At 43.6% G+C, this 19,543-nt stretch overlaps 1 protein-coding gene across 1 annotated transcript in view; it reads right to left on the bottom strand.

Moving 5' to 3' along the window:
* LOC138535189 (uncharacterized) overlaps nucleotides 1-15,587 on the bottom strand; it is a 31,146-nt gene extending 15,559 nt beyond the window's left edge. The window contains exons 1-3 of the mRNA XM_069641279.1: nucleotides 15,513-15,587; nucleotides 13,890-14,050; nucleotides 12,796-13,009 (exon numbers count right to left, since the gene is read on the bottom strand). Coding sequence (XP_069497380.1) covers nucleotides 12,796-13,009; nucleotides 13,890-14,050; nucleotides 15,513-15,587 — 450 coding nt within the window. The remainder of the gene's footprint in view (nucleotides 1-12,795; nucleotides 13,010-13,889; nucleotides 14,051-15,512) is intronic.
* Between the last annotated feature and the right edge of the window lie 3,956 nt (nucleotides 15,588-19,543).

A 19,543-nucleotide genomic window follows, 5' to 3' on the forward strand; every position in this document is an offset into this window, starting at 1 on the left:
CACGTACCAGATGGTATGCCCCCCGGAGATCTAATTTAGTGTATATACAAGCGTCCTTCACTTGGTCTAGTAGTTCAGGGATCAGAGGCAATGGGTATCGGTTCTTAACAGTTATCTGGTTCAACCCGTGGTAGTTTATGCACGTTCTGAGGTCACCTTCCTTTTTGGGCACGAAGAACAAAGCTGATGATGCAGGGCACTTGGATGGGCGAATAAAGCCATTGGCAAGGTACTGGTCTAAGTATTGTCGTAGGTGAAGGTTCTCAGGTTCTGTAAGGGCATAGATCCTGCTACAAGGTAGTTGTGCACCGGGTATGAGATCGATTTGACAATCGTACGATCTGTGAGGAGGTAAGGTGTTTGCCTGTTCTTTTTGGAAGACATCCTGGATTTCTTGGTATTCTGGAGGTAGTTGCATGACTGCTGTGGTTACTGTGGCCAGACCTGCATTCTGACTTTTCTTTGGGTAACAGGTTTGTGCACAATCCAGGAAGGTTATTCTCTTCTCTCGCCAATCAATACAAGGATTATGTGTTTCCAACCAAGGTATCCCCAGTATTATTTGGAACTGCAGGGCTTTGATTAGATCAAACACAATAGTCTCTCGATGCCCATCCTGACCCAATAGTGTCATCTCTGCGGTGGAATGAGTTACAGGCCCAGAGACAATTTCAGTTCCATCGACTGTGGTGATGACATCTGAGCTGGTTTTTCAGCAGAGAGGTAGATTCATCCTGGAAGCCAATTCATAGTCCACATAGTTTCCTATGGGCCCGCTATCAATGTATGCCCTTACTGCGTGCATACGCGATGGCTGCCCTGGATCTACGAGGACCATTGGTATGATGAAATGCGAGGTCTGAGTATCCTTCTTCAAGCTCGGCAAGCGGACCTCTACGCTTGTCGGGCATGGTTGTTTCCCCGAGTCTGACTCCATATGGCTTTTATCAGCAGCTCCTACCACCTTCTTGGGTGGTTTTACAGGGCAATCCCTTAGAAAATGACCAGAAGTTCCACAATATAGACACAATTGCATTTGCCGTCTCCTTTCTCTTTCCTTCTGGGTTAAGGATACTTTAACCCCTCCGATTTGCATGGGTTCTGAAGCATCTGCTCCTTTGGGGTTAGCGTGGGTTTTGACCAACACCCGATTCTCAAACTTGGCTCGATCAGCCTTTCTGTTCTGAAGTCTGTGATCTAACTGGACCACTAAATCTATATATTCAGCGCAGTCTTGCGGTGGGTTCACGACTTGAGCCAAGACATCCTTGAGTTCTCCTCGAAGCCCTCGATGAAATAACGTAATTCGTTTTACCTCAGGCCATCCAGTTTCCACTATCAACCTATTAAAGGTTGCGATGTAGGATAGAAGGTCCTGGTTACCCTGTCGTAGGGACAAAAGTTTGTTATCCAGGGCCTGTCCTTGGGAGTGCCGGGCAAATAGTCTTTCCATGCTCGTTTGAAAGCCCTGAAAATCCCGAAGAATTTGGTCATCCTGAGTAACTAGTGGAATTGACCAATCAGCTGCACTGCCGCTGAGATATGACAATACAAAGGCTACCTTGGCTTGATCGTTTGGGAAGGCTCCAGGTCTGCATAAAAAGTGCAAGCGGCTTTGGTTCATAAACACAGCAAACCTTTTGGGATCTCCGGCAAAGCGTTCGGGTGGAGCTAATGGAATATTTCCTGGTAGGTTTATTTGCACAGGGTTACTTGATAACACAGGAGCTGGATTTCCCCCGGAACCAGGTAGGGGTGCTTGTCCAGCCTGGCTTTGCAATAGTTGCCTAGCAAGGTCATCAGTTCGCTACTTTGACAAAATCAGTTCTCTCCTAAGAGCATTGGTTTCTTGACAGGTGGAATGCACTTCAGCCCTCAGTTCCCCTAGTAATTGGGCCAATTGGTCAGTCTCTGAGGTATCCATAATGCCCGGGTGGGAATTTGTGGACAGGCTTCGCATTCTGTTACGCTCACCTGGCTCCCACAGAGGAGTCGATCGGAACTGGACAGCTGCAGTCTCCACCAATGTGACGCGTAGGGCCGAGATGACGGACTGGACTGGCCCACCTAGCTTCGTTTGCTTGGCCCGTATGAATATTCTTTTGCAAATGGAGAAAGGGAATTAACCACCCGTGGAGTTGAGCGTAAATCCCCCCACCCCTGCTGTTCCCCCCACAAATCACCTTTGATGTCCCCTCTTATAGTCTCACCTGATGGTTTGAAAAGATGAGCTCTCCATCCTGCATTGAGCGCAGGGGCGTGTTGATAACCAGTTGCTTCACTGGCTCGAAGGAATTGGTGAGTTCCAGAACAATATTGACTCAGAGATTCCTGGCAAGACGCCGTAAGTATAAAGTCCATAAGAGTTCAAATGCCTGACTTTCACTCTTGTCCGATTCCTTGCAGGTTGCAGCTTGACCCTAATGAAGAGTTCCTTGTGGCAACCGGTAGTATTCTGGTAAGGATTTGTATTTTCCAACACAGTTCGATAAAATAATGTCAATATGTAACATGTTGCTTTCTCCCTTATTCAGGCGCTGAGAGAAAGTATGAAGTCTCGGGGAATAATACCTCTGGTGGTAAAATCAGGTAAGTCTATTGTGGTGAGGAGGGTTCCCCTTGTTAGTCCCTTTGTTTCACCTTGCTGTCCTTTTGTTTCCCCTTAGGGGCCGGGGTTCGGCGAAGATGCAGTGGAAGTTGCGCCGACCCGTGAAGAGGAATAGTACTCCCGGTGGTAAAATCAGGTAAGTGTATGGGGGGTAACTAATATTCCTCTGTGTATTCCATTGGCTCACCTTGCTGTTCTTGCCTTCTCCTTAGGTGCCGGAGTGCGGCGGGAACAAGCAGGAGGATGCAGTGGAATGTGAAGATGCTGCGAAGGCCGGTGAGTTCAGCGCGGCGCTGAAGCAGGCGAGGCGACGCGCATAAAATAACTTCTTTCTTCCAGCTCGAAGGCGCGATGGATCGGGAATTCAGGTAAGAATCAAATGTATTGCTCTTGTTCTAACCTTTTCTCCTTCTTTCTCCCTTTTGCTAGGAGCTCCAAACTCGAGGCGGGCGTGGCAGAAGGCTGGATGCAGACTTGCAGGCATGGTGAGCGTTAGGCTGCTGGATGCAGAATAACGTGAAGCGTGTGCTGCTCTTCTGACATGGTTTAAATAGCTACCAAAGTCCCACGTAAGTATTCCTCCCCAGCCCCGCCTGAGTAAAAAAATAGTCCCTAAGTAAAGTAGTCCCTTTCAAGCCTCTTTTGTCTTGGAGCTCTTGCAGCATGATCTGCATCAGCTAAGTTTTCAGCATGGTCTGCATCAGGTAAGTTTTAATCTATGAGCCTGGCGCCTATGGCACCAGGACTGACTCTCCATATGAGCCTGGCGCCATGGGCATCAGGACTGGACCCAAATAGCCCCTAGCAGGGGTTGTTGGGCTTGCTTAGGATAACTTGATACCTGCTTCCGGGGTTGCTGGACTTGGTCTGGGTCCCCGGGGGTAGGCATCATGATAACTCCTAGTTCTCACCGTGAATCCTGGTTGTGGAGGTTATGTAACACTGTTGATGGAGTACCAAAAGCACATGCACAAAAGGTGCCGTGGGAAACGAAGCGAAACCTAAAATTGTTCCAGGGTGGGGCTATTCGTAAGGTTGTACCTTGCGATAAACGTAGTAGGTTGAGTTCCCCTACAGCATCCTCCATTTCCGCTCCTGCCACCACGAGAGACACTCCTGTGGGGCAGCGCATCCCTCCATCTGCCTCGCAGGGCATACATGATGCTTTTGATCCTTACCTTTCGAAGTTCACAGTATTGTGCATGTACTCTGACGCAGTACTCTGCAGGGGGGAGAACCTTCTAAGTGCTTTTGAGACTGTGATCAAGGAGCATGAGAAGAACTGCTACCTACCTGAATAAGGCCCACCTACATCTTTTTCTCTCCACCTGCCCTTTCTTATCCCTGTGGTTGGTGTCCCTTCCTTCACCCTCCTTTCCCTACATTTCCTTGTGTGTCATGATTAAAAAATCAAAAAAAAATATAAAACAACAAAAACCCAAAACATAAAAAGGCTCTTTTCAGAGCCGTCTTTCACAGTACAAAAAGAGAAGTGTCAATGAAATGTGCAGGGCTCTGTGCATTTTTAGAAGTCCACGGACAGTCCCAAAATCTGTGCAGTGCTGCCCTGTCACAACCATTGCATTTGTCTATGGGAGGAAGTCGTGGCTCTGAAAAGAGCCTTTTTGTGGTGTGTTTTTATGTTTCGAAAACACAAATGGACAACACCTACTGCACAATGGATTGCTATAATTCCAAAAAAGGTTGCAATGCATATTTGTGATGTCATCTTTGATGTCCTGGGTGTTAGTTTTAGCAGTGCACGGTGGTGGTGCGAGTTATGGTTGCTTAGCTTACCATAACTGGCGAATTGCAGGCGGTTTTCGGTTTTACTTGGAACCATAACATCCCTGTAACAAAGTTTGTTTCACTGAATTTCATTGGTTTTTAATAGCGCAACATAACCATAACGTCCCTTTAACAAAGTTTTTTTCATTTAATCTATACTAAGAGCCATGTGAACCAGCAGTGTCTTATAATATTATCAGGAGTTTATAATGCACAACACAATTACTTAGAAATAGAGGAGGCTGGTTATGGTACGACTTGTGCACAAAACACAATGCTTTAAACTGGACACATCTTTCTACTGCTAATCAATGGAAAATCAGCAATGTCGGGGAGATATGAGCTATGCGGCCCAAGCAGAAAATTAAACTGGCTGCAGCATTTTGAACAAGGTGTAGCCTATGCAATACTGTTTTGGGAAATTCACAAAAAACTGAATTGTATTTTTCTAATCGACTAGAAATGAAAGTACTGAGCAAATACATTTTATGAGAAAAAGCATAGTCCAGAAATTGTTTTAGAGTGTGCTAACAGGTGGTCAAACTATACCCCAGGTTCTTGACTTTCTGTGACAGGACAGGCAATGCCCAAATGAGGTGGTTCAACAATTATTGGACCACAAATTTAGAACTGATGACCTGCCCCTGGGCAGGACAAAGACTGACATGCAGGGAAATGTCTTCTCTGTGAAAGGGGCAGTGAGCTAAAGACTTGGTAGAGTCTCTCCCAGAGGTTATTCACACAAGAACAGGTCATTGGGCTGTGTTTGTGCTGGTAGAGAGATTCCCAGACCCCCCCTTGTTTTCCATAAATTAACTTTGGGTCTCACACTATGGACTTTTTGACAGAGATTCTAACCACTGAATATTTTATCCAGAGGATGCTCTGCATATCCTCACCTGTCCCCTGGCTTGGCAATCCATAGCATAACAATTGTGAGTACAATTCTAACTTTTACTGGGCCCCTAAGGACTTGGTAAACACATGTTCTGCTAACCATGACATTACTGAAGAAACCCCACAAATACATTAAAGACATTTTGCTCACTGTTTGGGGAGCTGTTACAAAATTGGCAGAATGGGAAACAACCCCTCGCCCCACACAAACTGTTGTTGGGGGCCCTAGGGAAGTATGTAGAAGGGCTCTGCAGCCTGCATTTCCTTGGTTGAGCTTCAGCATGCTCAGGTTCCCCAGGACACTGTGGAAGGCTGAAACGTCTGACCAATGAGGAGCCAATTACATGTTTTTCATCTCTGAACACTTTATCCAGCAGGACAAGCCTAGGGTTGTGTCCGGTTAAATAAATAAATACAATTAAAAAAGAACCACCATTTATGGAAGCCACCAGTTGTTTCAAAGCATGAACCATCACTCTTCTCGGACCAAAAAGTACCCAAATGTTTGTTCCAGTGGACAACACAGATAACATTTCTTACATAAAGGGAAAATCAATTAGCCCCTGGGCATGGTGAAGGAAGGGTTTGATGGGTGGAGTCTCTTGCCTTTGAAGATCCACCGTCTTGGTCTACAAAAGGTCAGCCATTTAAGTCTTGAAATCAGTGAACCCCAAGAGAAGCAGAAGACTGGAAAACTTCAAACCCAGAAACGGCGAGGCTGGAGCTGAAGGGGGAATGTGTGTGTGTATGTGTGGATTTTCTGTGTGTGTGTGAGATTCACTACCTTTGCAGTGCTGTTTCTGCTGGGTTGCAATATTATTTGTTTGGCATGCCAAGCAATGGCATGTGTTGCTTGTGTGCCTGCACTGAGATATATATATATATACTCTGCCCTGTTGTGCTCTGTTAGTTTTGGCATGTGACACTGTGCCATGTTATGCTACAACATGTCATGTCTTAAACTATAAAAAAAAACATGTTGTGTAATGTCTTGTTCTGCTGGGATCAATGTGTTCTTTTCCAAAAGCTAAATGTGCTTTAACTAGAATATACCTGAATGCTACTAACTGCATGCACCCATTCACTCTTTTCAGGAGAGGTCGTAGAATATAATGTTGGCTTCCTTTCATACTAGCTGGTTAGGTCATGTTTCATTATGTTGAGGTTTCATTAAAATGTTCTACTTTAAATGTCTAACTTTCAAGAGCCTCTAAACCATCATCAAGACAGCAGGTGGCAATCCCCTCACAATGCTAAAAAACAAACAAACAAAAACTAGAAGGGTAGCCTTGGAAATTTAATCTGTTAAGTAGAACATAAAACCCTGTTTTAATAATTTAATATTCACATGATACCCTCTATTAACAGAGCACAGTAACTGCAGGCTATAGTAGAAAGGCTAGATTATGTAAATTACCTCCCAGAAGTGTGCTCCCTCAGCCAAAGAGGATCCCTGCCTCACACACTAATATAACGATTACCTGATCGGCCCTAGAAGGACACAGGATCTTCCAGGAAGGGCGGGGAAGGGATTCTGCTCCCAAGGAATCGGCAGTTGAAATAGCACCCTTGGTTAAATGTGCCCACATTTCCGGCTAGCTTTCCCATCTGTGTAACATGGGCATTTGTGTTTTAGAGGAGTATGTAAATAGGCTTTTCACACTGTGTTTTCTTGGGCATGGCTCACCATGACACTGTGGAAGGCTGAAAAGTCTGACCATGGCTAAGCCATAGACAGGCTTTGTGTCATTAAGCACTTTGCACACAAGCACAAATCCAGGGTATTAGTACCCATGGCATAAATAAGGAAACAAATGTGAGGTTTTTTGCTTGCTTGTCAGTGAGCTTTTGCAAACTTGGAAAATTCAGATTTCTGACATACGACTCTTCCCAAATTGTGTTGGGGGACTGGGGAAGTAAATATAAGGACTTTGCCACCTATGTTTTCCTGGGCATGGCTTCAACATGCACCAGCTCAACATGCAGTGAGTACACTCTAGACATACCCCCTGGCACAGCGAGCACCTCTTCTCTAGCTATCTCCCCTTTCGGTGCTGCCCCTGTTGAATACCATTGCGTCCTATGATACATTCAGTCTAATTGTACATAAAGCTCCTCCACCTTCTTCTTCTCATGTCTTCGTGATCATCTTATCCACCCGTCGCCCTCATCCCAACTATCTATGCAACTGTGCTCCTCCATACCACTACTGAATGTTCTATCATACTCCTTCTTTGTCTCTCTGACAGGCAAAACTCGTTTGATGCCATAAACTATTGTAAGAGGCACAATACAAATGCAAGATAATATTGCATAACAATCACTACATACACACCTGTAATTGATAGTATGTAGTTTTAGAAGAATTGGATGATGCACATGTACTGCACTAATTTACTGCAAATATTTGGAACTGTATATTGCTTTACTCATCGATTTTTAATGGTCGCGTATATTGGCCCCGATTCATGGATTATTTGCGACAAAAAAAAATGGATCTGTGTGCCATTCTGCCCGCAAATCCCCATTTCTTAAACAGGGATTTGCAGGCAGAATGGCGCACAAATCCAGTTTTTTTGGAGCAAATAATCAATGAATCAGGGCCATTATCTCTACAAAATAATACATATACATAAATGCTAATGAAGCGACTAACAGAATCATTAATGTGTTTCTATTTATGAATATAAAAGACACTGTGCCTCATCAGGGGCCCAATCCCGAGATTGGGGGAGAGTCGGAGCAGTCACCTCTATCTCTGAGCTGGGGTGAATGTGCCGACTTGCCACCAATTCTTGGTGCAATTACCACACCACAATTAGCGGTAATATTACAATATACCGCAACTTGTGATCAAGCCGGACCAAGTTGCGGTAACGCTAATGGCTTTGGCCGGTATCCTGGCGGATTTACTTCCAGCATACCGCCCAACTCATGATGAGACCCACTTACACTTGTTGGTTTAATGATAAAACTGTGCAGGGAAGATATTGATAGCATCTAATGTTCATTATACCGACAAGCATAATAAGCAGAGATACATAAATTCACCCGGAAGGTGGGCCCGCAACAATGTTGCTGTCCAATAGTAAGCCTGTCAGATGCTCTGGGGTAGTAGTGTACCTTGCACTAAATCAAAAAGACCCAACTTTCTCCAGAGCCTTGCTTTATGTACAGCACTATTCCCTGCCACAAAACAGACCACAGACCCACACCAGGTGGGCATTCCAATCACCGCTGGGGTGGATGTTAGGCTCTGGCATGTAAGGTACAATGAAAATCATAACAGATGAATCCAAGAGGTGCAGGAGTCAAGAGTTGGAGGCATGAGGAGTAGAATAGTGTGTAGTATTGCAGCAAAAAGAAAAGAGGTGAAAAGAAGGTGGTGAAGAAAGGGCATTAAAGGAGCTTTAGAAGGCTGAGAGATACAAAGTGGAGTTGGTGGATAATCAGAGGAATTTAGAGGAGTTGTAGGGTATTGAGAAGAGCAATAAGACGTGGAAGAGAGCAACTTAGAGTGAAGGAATTAGCAGAGGTGAAAGAGGGAGAGAGAAGCAGTAAGCAGAAGGTGCAAAGGAAAATAAGACAAGACGGTTAGTGGAGGTGAAGGAGGCTAATAGGAGTTACAAGGAGGAAGAGAAACGAGCAATAAAGTAAGGAAATTACTTTGTTTGGCCTTATGCTAGTACATTTCATACATGTAACTATCATACACCAATTTACATTAAAAGAAACTTGACAGTTTTAAGCAGCTCTAGATGTCTTCCTTAAATCCACTTGTATACATAATAAAATAATCAAAATCCTTCCACAAATAACACGACGTAAAAGCGTTCTCTCCTCACACATGCATTATAAATAAAATCTGTTCATGCAAACACAAAAATAATGAGGAATAGAGGAAAAGGAAGATGATGGAAAGAAGGAGTATACAGGCAGGGCAAGGGAGAAAGCTTAAAAGAAGTAAGGAGAGCAACAAAGGTGAGAAAGGAGGAGAACATGAGAGGAAAGTTGGGGGTGGAGGAAAACATGTGCAAAGCATAGTGAATGATTGTGTACTGGAGGAGGTGAGAGCAATTCGAGGGAGGAGAGGAGAAGACAAGACAGGTAAAAAGGGGAAGAGCTAAGAAGAAGGCATTCCTCAAATCAAGGGAGAGTAAGGTAGTGGGTTGTTAAACCCCAAATGCTTGCAGAGAATGTATCATAGTCTGCAAATAGCATAGAGGGATTTAAGCCCGACAACTCCATGGACAAAAATGAGCTTTACTAAGTTACACATTAGTCTGATTCCTGGCCCCCAAAACACCATGGGTAAGTGCAGATTCTTCCATGAAAGAAGTATGGTATCTAGATAACCTTAATGAAAGCCAATTATCCACCTTCAAGAAACAATAAAGATGGATTGGGGGTTCTAAAATCCCAACAGTCTGTGAGTCACTTTACCCACCTGGTGGTGGAGTGTAATGGAGAGAGGAAAAGACGGAAAATCACTCTACTACGAGTAAAATGCCTGCATTGTTTCTGTTTCTTATTTCACACACAGCTGGATTGATGTTATGGAAGCTGTGAATATTGATGCTTGGAACACTGCCTACGAAGGAGCCAGGGTCATTTGTAACAAGGTCTGCTACCACTGGGCTAATTTATTCCAGTATAGACATCACCAAGGTGAAGTCTCTTGTTGGCAGGTGTCTGCTGTGGTGATATGCGTTGCATTACATTTTGCTTTAAGCATTGACACAAGAGCTATCAATTTTGGGGACAATTAGCAATGTGTATACCCATGAAAAGTGGGTTTGTGCTGACTATCAAACACATCTTAAAATGTAAAAATCCCAAATTCTTAGTAAAGATTAGCCATGTTGATGGGACTGACTTTAGAAAGTTTCCCCTCAAAACCAAATCACATGGAAATTCTCCATATTCATTGGTTTTCATACACTGTTCCTGGTGCAGGGACAGAGTAATGTTGGAACATATAATATGCCAAGACACTAATAACGGTGTCATCCAAATCTGCACAACTATTTGTATTATTTTTTGCTATAAACTGTATGAGTAATAATTGTAACACATTTGTAGAACATATGTAACAAATAGTGTAACTTAATGCACAGTAGGTCAATAACATTGGTCAGAACTACAACCAGCATTTTTTATTCACTCATCAAAATAGCCCACACTGCACAAACAAATGGGCCCACCAAAGCCTGATGGACCTGCCCTTTGGACATTGCACTGGTTCAATAAATGCCATTCTGAGTTGTGCAAACACAAGCAGTAGCTCATTGTCTGCAGATATTTATGTGGCGCATGAGAGGTGTCCCTAAATGGAGCAACATGAAGTCAGGATTTACCTTTGTTGGGCATGTTATTTTAATATGTATCAATGTGCTCTAAGCCCTCAATAATGAACTTTAAGGAGTATCAAACATGTATGTGTTTGCTTTATTTATTCTCTACACACTGTCATTAAACCATTTGTAAGTGAATTCTGTCACTGTGTCCATATTATTGAAGTGTGTATCACACGTCACCAGATCTGTGTTGGTGGACCTCCGATCTCCATAACCCAAAACAGACCCACCTCTTAACAAGTGACTGCATGTTTGTCTGTAAAACAAGTTTATTGTACAAACTGCTGGATGACACCATAGAGTAAAACTAACCCGAGTCTCCTTGAACCAAACAAGGATCTCACATTACATGCATGTTCCCACGCCCTCATTTGATATATTTATTTAACCACCATATCCTTCTCAGGATCTTTCCATAGTAGGTTGTGACATCATCACATAGTTGCACAAGAGTTCTAATTTTCTACAAGTTCCATCTGGTGGGGGACCTCTTACCCCAAGTGTGAAACACATGACTTTACCAAGAATACTTCAACAATACGAGGAGGGAGAGAAACAAACAAGTTCCCTTTGAACTAATATTAAGCATGTTACCCGCCCAGACTAACTGGCTTCCTCATTTCACGCTTTTCTATACGACTACCATTTCAGAATGCATGGCCTCTGGCCACATCCTGGTCATTCCTGAGAACCTGATTGGAAACCCATCAACCATATGTTCACCCTGCCCTTGAGCGCCCCTTGCATGGCTCTATTACCTGGCCTGAACAGACCCTATTGGGTGGACTGACTTCCCTGGAAAATGAATAACAGGCTCCCATGTACTTAAAACAATTACATCTCGTCTCCACAATAGTACAAGGTTGTAAATGCCTTGCCTGGCGCAAATGACCATTTGATGTTATCACAGATGCCTGAATGCAGTTAGCTGCCTTCCCCCAGCCTTCAACCTTGCTTGACCAGCCTTACAAGTTGCACAAAGTTGATTTCGCCACCCTGGTTTCTAAAGCCTAAACAACCCCTAGCTATGTGGGGGCTTGTGTCATACAGATTCATGTATTTGCCATGTACCCAATGTTCCCCAACTGCCCCAAACACATTTCCCTAAAGACCCTGTGTATGTATATCTGTGCATGTATGTTCAAGACTACTTCGTCCTCTCACACTGGTTTCTCCATCTGCAAAACTCCTATCTTACATGTGCATATGACGATCCTCATATCCCGGCTTTATGCGTTGCTTGGCACACAATGTGACTACATTGTTTACATATTACATCGGCAGATTTGTCAACATGTAGCTATGCACCTGTGAATCTAAAATGTATCAACTTAAACATAAAGAAACACTAATAGTAATGCTTGCTCCATTCTCATTAACTACACTTGATACATGCTAAATTGCAACACTGAATCAACATCGCCATCACCCCAGCCACCAAGATCGGATGCGTAATGCAAACCCCTCTTTCCCATTGAGTACTTTTTCAACCACTGCAACAGATCACAGGTCACCAGATCCTTATAAGTGATACTATGGGATGAAAGGTTTTCATCAAAACATATCAGTCATATTTCCAAGCATCTCTTACCCTAACCCTTTTCCAATCTGACACATAATCAATGTGGCCATGTGACACATGTCCGTGGAAGTAGAGCTATGTTCTTAAAGTTGCTGAAACTTGGCACCAACGCCAATTGCCTCTTGTATGCCTTGACAGTGGGTAAAAGAAGGCTATGCTATTCTGGCACTCCAAGATGTCTGAGGATTTACTGGTAGACCGTCATAAACATATCCAAATTCTGCAATTTTGTTGTAATTACAACTTAAAAATATATAATTTTTCATATATATGAATCACAATTTATAAAATAAAAGTTTTACATGTAAAGCAATGAAAAGCATTTAATAAAAAGGACATTTCTCTTTTCAAAAAACGAATACACTTACAAACAATACATTATTAAAAAAAATGTCCTGCCCAATCCCAATAACTAAATGCCCTCAATAGCCATTATCTAGACAATCCTTTACATCGGAGACACCCTGGAAACTATGTACCTTGTACACATACAGTAATGCTATGGACACAAAGCCATAGTGTAGGGCCAAACTATAATTATGTCCTTTTATGTGTGTTCTCACCTCATTGAAGATGGCGGATAACTTGTCTGCACAGTCCATGGTATTGAATTCTATATGTGTAGTGTAGGACATTAGAGCAACACAACCAGTAGGCTTGAGAACTCGGTTCACTTCTTTCATAAACTTCTCAATGTTAAACCAGTGCACTGCAGCTGAAGCCAATATCAGATCGACTGAGGCATCGTTAAAAGGCAGATTCTCTGCAAAGCAGACACTGTAGGGAAGACATTTGGAGATCATGAACATGCTATACCAAAAAGGGGAATGCAGTCATTATCACCAACAAACGTCTTTCTGGCATGATAGGAAACATAGGGCCTCATTACAGGGAAGGCGGTGGACCAAGGTGCTATTAGCACCTTGGTCCATGCCGGTAAAATACCGGCACCACCTTGGTGGAAAGGGGAATTACCGCCCTATTCCAAGGTTGGCGGGGCGGTAATTCCCCCTTCCCCCATTGCCCTTTCCCATTTACATTTTTGCCCCATAGGGCATATTGGGAATGGGGAAGGTGCTAATTACGGTACCGCAAATTGCGGTACCCTAATTAGCACCCTGGTCCCTTTGCGGGTTGGTTTTTAAAGCCTGCTAAAAAGCAGGCGTTAAAGTACCAACCCGCAAAGGGACCTCGTAGTAAGGCGGTAAGGGTTTACCGGTACCGGTGCCCTTACCGGTACTGGTAAACCCTTACCGCCTACCGTGTAATGAGGCCCACAGTCTTTAACACACTAACCAACTTAATTTTTATGAGACAAAACTGCCCTATTACTGGAAGTCTCCGGAATGTATGTACGTTTCTCAGTTCTATTTAATGACTATGGTTAACAATACATCCCCATCTCACCAAAAATATGTTTAGATCGAACATCTAGATCAGTCTCATTCACCACCACAAAGGTGTAACTTCTAACCTAGTATTTACACGGTCAACGAAATTGATTTGCACAGGAAAAACCGTATGGACAAATTGCTTGCCTAAGAGATATAACTTTCTTCAAATACTTGTGCTGTCCGGCAGCGAGCCTTAAATCCAATCTATCCCCCATGATATAAACACATCTACTTGCACACTTCATTTGTCTCCGATGACTTACAAATAAGAAATGTTCGGGGGACCTGAAATCTCTTTGGCTTCTCCGATCTGAGCTTCACTGATATCCACTCCAACAACCTTCTGAAAGTGGGGTGCCAGCACACGAGTGCTCTGTCCTGTGCCACAACCAACGTCCACTGCCAGCATAAAGGGTTCACCCTTCTGAGAATGAGAAAAAGAAGAACCTTTTTTAGAGAATGGAACAATGCTTTCCCTCCTAAAAGGTCACAGAAGTGAGTACATTTGAACATGTCCTAGAGTACCAGTATCTCTAAAAAGTCAGAAGCAATGTTCATTGTTTTTACTTTGTTTGAGCATTTGCAGCCAAAATATTGTATATAGGTTTCAGGACCGGTACATAGGTGCACAAGAATAATACAATAACCCGAGTAGAGTAAGAGGTGTCTCAAGTGTGAAATTCAAAGTAGTGTGATCAAGATTAATATTGTAAGGTTGTGGTGAGGGCGTTATGAGTCTCGCGTTGAAAAGCAGGAGCACTGGTTATTGGAAGAGCTTTTTGTTTCTAGGGGTAGCTTTGGAAGCCAAATCTACAGTGGTGTAAGAACTTGGTGGTAGTAGTATGTTGGTTTGCATTCCAGTAAAGCAGTTCAAAGAGAGCAAATGGTTAAAACCCTCAGTGCTGTCTAAAATATCCTTTTGACTTTTCACTGTCCACATTTGAAATCTGACAAGCTGAAAAATCAATTCACAATGTGTGTCGTTTTATAGGGTAGAACATCCCGGAGATCGATGACTAGTTTGTTTCCATCTCATGATCATGATTAGAGTGCCTAAAGGATGTCCAACAAAAATGCACTCACTGGCAACTGCTGTGTTTCACTTTGCTTGACTATGTTGTTTGATATCCGTATTATCTCATTGGATGTATTGCCTTATAATAGTGGCAGGAGGTGTTAGGAAGGTTTCTCTTTTAGCAACTTTCCCTCCATATTCTATGGGGCTCCAAACATTTTGCTTTTATTTTTCACTCTGTCTTGACGTTTTACAGTGAGGTGAAGCCTTCAGCTTCACTCCACTGGGCTTTTGTTCATGTCTTATGGGGAAACTGGCTAGTTCTTCTGGCTGTCAGTTCGGGGAAACTATGCTTCTGTTAGTCTTTTCACTTTGTTGCCTGTTTGGGTAACTTTGTAAAATTGCACAATGCATCTTCCAATGCAGTGAAATGGGGTTTCTTTTGTATGATCCTAGATGTTAGGTGACATTTCACTTACTGCTATTTTACCTCTATATTTGTGGACACCCTAAACATTTTGTTTCAGACACCTGTCCTGACTTTCTGCAAATGGAGCCCAGCCTTCAGCTACACTCCACTGGGCTTTCACTCATCGTTATGGAGAAACTGACAGGTTCTTCAGACAGTCAGTACTGAGAAACTTTGTTTCTCTTAGTATTATGACTTTGTTGTCATTTTTGGCAACAGTATTTCAGTGCGCAAAGTATATTACTGTAACGCGCACTGGGGTCCTTGCGTATTTGGCCCTACATATCCCTTAAGGATTTTTTGGTAACTGGACAATGTGCCTAGGAGTAGACTGGTGGCAGCAGAAGCTTTTTCATGTGTTTTAATTTTTTTTTTTTTTTTACAGAGTCATACCGCACTTACCGTGTTTGTCTCATGACTGTGTCTAGTGTCCGTCGTGGTCATGCCACAAGGTTTTTTATCTTCTCCTTTGGCCATTTTGTCAGTTGGCCTTCATCCTGATCTTGGTGACCCAGGGAGTCCTTATTTGGGCATGCATTGACCGGCAAAAGCTGGTGCTTTTCATGGGCTTATGTATGTCACTTGTGTAGGTACCCAGGAAGTGGGCGGGGACTGTCTGGTTCCAATCCACACTACTGGTGCCAGGGTGTTTGGTGTGCAAAGGGCATGAGATCCGCAGTGATCCCCAATTGCACCTCTGCTGGTGTGCATGAGTGGGGAAGATCTCCTCAATGGGCCGGCTAGTTGCGAGCACTCACTGGACTTTGAGATATGAGGAGGGGGCCTGGTGCAGACCCCCAGATCACCCTTAGGTCCGAATCGACCTATACACAGAGCCAAGTATCCAGAGAAGTAAAGCAGATCCAAGGACTGTCCGTTACCACGCAGAGAAGGTTTGGCACCCTGAGCGTGCTGGTGTCACGTAGAGCCCTGCTTTGTGCTCAATATATGAAGACCTGCAAAAGTGTTTTCACCCCTTGGAGTAGTGGTACCAATCACTCTCGATGACTACGTGTTGCCCTTCAAATGAGCCTTCTTGGAAGTGTCCCTGGCTCTCCATTCGACTGACCAGCTTGTACCTTGGCACCTGCGCTGGAGCATTGCTACATCAAGTTTTGCCTCAAGCTTTGGGGAAATACTAGGATGCACTGCAAAGCATCTCTTTGTCAAACTTCATTAACCCAGCTTCTTTGTGCCATGACAGAGGAGCTTGTGTCAGACCGCGAAACTTGGATGCCCCTGCGTCTCTGTTCGACAGTGGCAGCCACTGCTGGTGACTTTTCTGCCTTTCGTCAAGTGTCCTGAGACCAGCTACATTGGTGCTTTGTTTGTCCTACATTCGTGATGAGAGATCCAGCTCCAGTTGTAAACCGGACCTGAGTCTGCACCGAAAGGCCTGTGTACTTTGAAGCTTAACCAATGAGGGCATTTCACACTCCAGGCAACCATCTGCAAGCCTGCCAAGTTTGACCCGGAGTGAGCCCAGAATTAGCTAAGATCCGTGAGTAATCATACTACTTACCTGATGGCCACTAGTTCATCCAACCCGTTTTTACGCACAAAGGAACCCTTGTGATCTTTGCCTTGGCTTGGGTGGCTCTTGCTTCCTAAAGTCATCTGAAAGTTGGGGACAGCTTTGTTCTCCACAGCAAATCCTCCTCTGATTCTCGGGACCAAATTTCCACACTCCAGAATCTCTTGCTAACTTTTCCTTCTCATTGAATTATAATTATATTTGTTCTTTTATAACGCGCTTAATACCAGTTAGTGGTTTCTAAGTGCGGGATTGGGATTCAAACCTGCGTTGCACTGTGTTGTCTTGCTTCCAAGACAAACACATTGCCCCTGAGCTACTCCCCGAATATTGTCCTTTGTAAGCTTTACACATCAATGAGCGCTTCTATGCACAAGCTTGACACTGAGCACAATGATCCAATCTTCATAGGGTTGGACTTTTTAAGTTTGGGATATTCATCTCTGGTGTTGGCCAATGTATTAAAGTGTGTCTTCTTTCCCTCCTGACAGGTTTTGGCAGAAAACCACACTTTACTCCATTGAACATAAAGTGATTGTACATATATTTTACATAGTGTGTGTTTAAGTGGTGATATTACTGTGTTTGCCATTATTCACTTGTGATTGTTCTGGGCCTAGTAAATTGTATATTTTTTATATACTACTAGCTAAGTGTAATTCTTGTCATCCATTGCGTGTGCTCATCCAAGACCTCAGATCACCCCCACTACTCCTGAGACTTAGCCTTGGTTGCTCTCCAAGCTACCCTGAATTTTTCTGGCTAACTTTGCAGAAGTGTTCCCTGTTTCACTACCGATGGTTGCCTCCTAATGTCTATTCACCTGAGCTTAGTTTAGAAATCCATTCCAATACTGGACAACACTCGAAGGGATTGTATGGTTATCTAAGATGTGTCTAAGGACAAACTGGTGGCAGCAGATACGTTTTTATACTTTTTATTGTATTTTTCTTTAGCCTTAGTATGTTTGCCATGTTTGGCTACTAACAGTGGCTAGTGTCCCAACATGGCCTTGCCACAAGTTTTTTAATTTGTTCCTTGACCATCCCGTCTTTTGGCCTTCTACTTGTCTTGCGAGGTTATGAAAATCCTTTTATGGTCATGCACTGCCCTGGAAAAGCAGGTCTTTTTGCAGGCTAGTAGTGCATACCACGTGTGGTGGCTCCCGGGAAATGGCCTGGGACTGTCTGGTCCCAATCCACAACCTATCAGGAGTATGCCCAAATAACATAGGTAGAGTTGATAGATATGCAGAATCCTAATGACAGGGATTATAAAATAATAGAGTTACAAAAGGTGATAGAAGCTGATCAGACATCCAGTCAGCAGATGCAACATTAAACCAAGGTATGAGAAAAGATTGATGCAGAGTTTTTGAGTCTCAAGGATGATTATTATCAGTATTAACAGACATAGTATATTTTGCAAAGCAAATTAAATGATCATCCAACCTACACTAATGAATTATTCGACAACAGGTGACTCTGAAATTATAATTAAAAGGTAGTCAAAAACCGCAGCAAAACTGATTGCTAAAGGGGTTGAATCTCAGGCTGATTTTGATCTGGTACAACATGATTTAAATGTAGTAAAACAGCAAAAAAGATAATCCCTAAAGAAAGGGATACTCTTGCTCAAGAAAGTGTCAACTTAATTAAGAAGCCAGAAGCCCCAGTGTGGGGAAGCAACAGCGACATACTCTGAGGTCGGAGGAAGAACCAGAAGCCCTAGAGTGGGGAAGGAGACAGAGACAAGTGTGACAATTCACGGGATCTCATCACTTCTCCCCAGAGGGAGCCCTTCCCTGAGGGGTGATAGAAAGCAGGATCTCACATGGAGAGACTCCCCTCATGGGGATAAGGACTCCCGGTCCATGGTAGAACTCCCTAACCCTCCTACACTTGAGACCATGCAAACCCTAAGGTACTTAGAGAACCAACACAAGAGCATTACTTTGTGTTACTCTATTGTTCCCTCTTTACCTCATTTAAGATTTGACTCCACCAAGACCAGGACAAATGAAATTAAGATACAAAGTAATATTGAGTTATCTTGCAAAAGTACGTAGTAGAAGACGATGGAAGGAGTTATGGAACCTACCCCTATTACAGTTCTAGGCAGTACTGGGAAGAGGTGGCCCCGAGGAGACATAAAGAGTACTTCATGGACACAAAGGAATGACTGTAGTATTCTTCTGGGGAGGGCCCAGCTACAGGACATAAAAAGCAAGAAAGGACTCCTCGAAGAAGGAAGCCGGCGTGAAGCCTGTTAGCTCTAGGAAGTTCGAACCTGGGGAGAAGAAAGTCAAAAGAAGGAGCAGGTCCTCAGCTGAGAGGACACAGTTGAAAGGCCAGAGGAATCCTGCAAAGCCACAAGGAAGCCGGACCTGAGCAGAAGCTGGAGAAAGACTGATGATGGTGTGACCTCTGCGAGGTGGACCATGTGGTCCCTTAACAATGTTGAAACCGAGAGGACCAAGCTGCTGCAGCACAGCAAGGAATGGAGAGAGGGTTACAGAAAACTGCTGAAGGAAACAAGCCAACCCAGCACACCGGGAAGAACCAATGACATGACCCCAGCAAATAGAAGGCAACGGGAGCTACAATAGCGCTGTTAGGGACTTGGGAACAAGTGAAGAGTAACCTCCCATGTCACAGTAACAGTGTTGAAGACACCACAAGTGAAGAGTGCATCAGGAGCAAACTCCCTCATCACAGTAATAGTGCTGAAGACACCATAAGTGAAGAGTGCATTGGGAGTAATCTCCCTCATCACAGTAACAGTGTTAAAGACACCACAAGTGAAGAATGCATGGGGAGTTATGTCCCTCATCACAATAATCATTAGAGATACATTTAGGATCAAGGAAGTTCAGAGAGTGGTCTTCCTAGAAATCGTG

The sequence above is a fragment of the Ambystoma mexicanum genome, chromosome 1p (assembly GCF_040938575.1).
Source record: "Ambystoma mexicanum isolate Mex_15411 chromosome 1p, UKY_AmexF1_1, whole genome shotgun sequence".
In the NCBI taxonomy this organism is placed as follows: Eukaryota; Metazoa; Chordata; class Amphibia; order Caudata; family Ambystomatidae; genus Ambystoma; species Ambystoma mexicanum.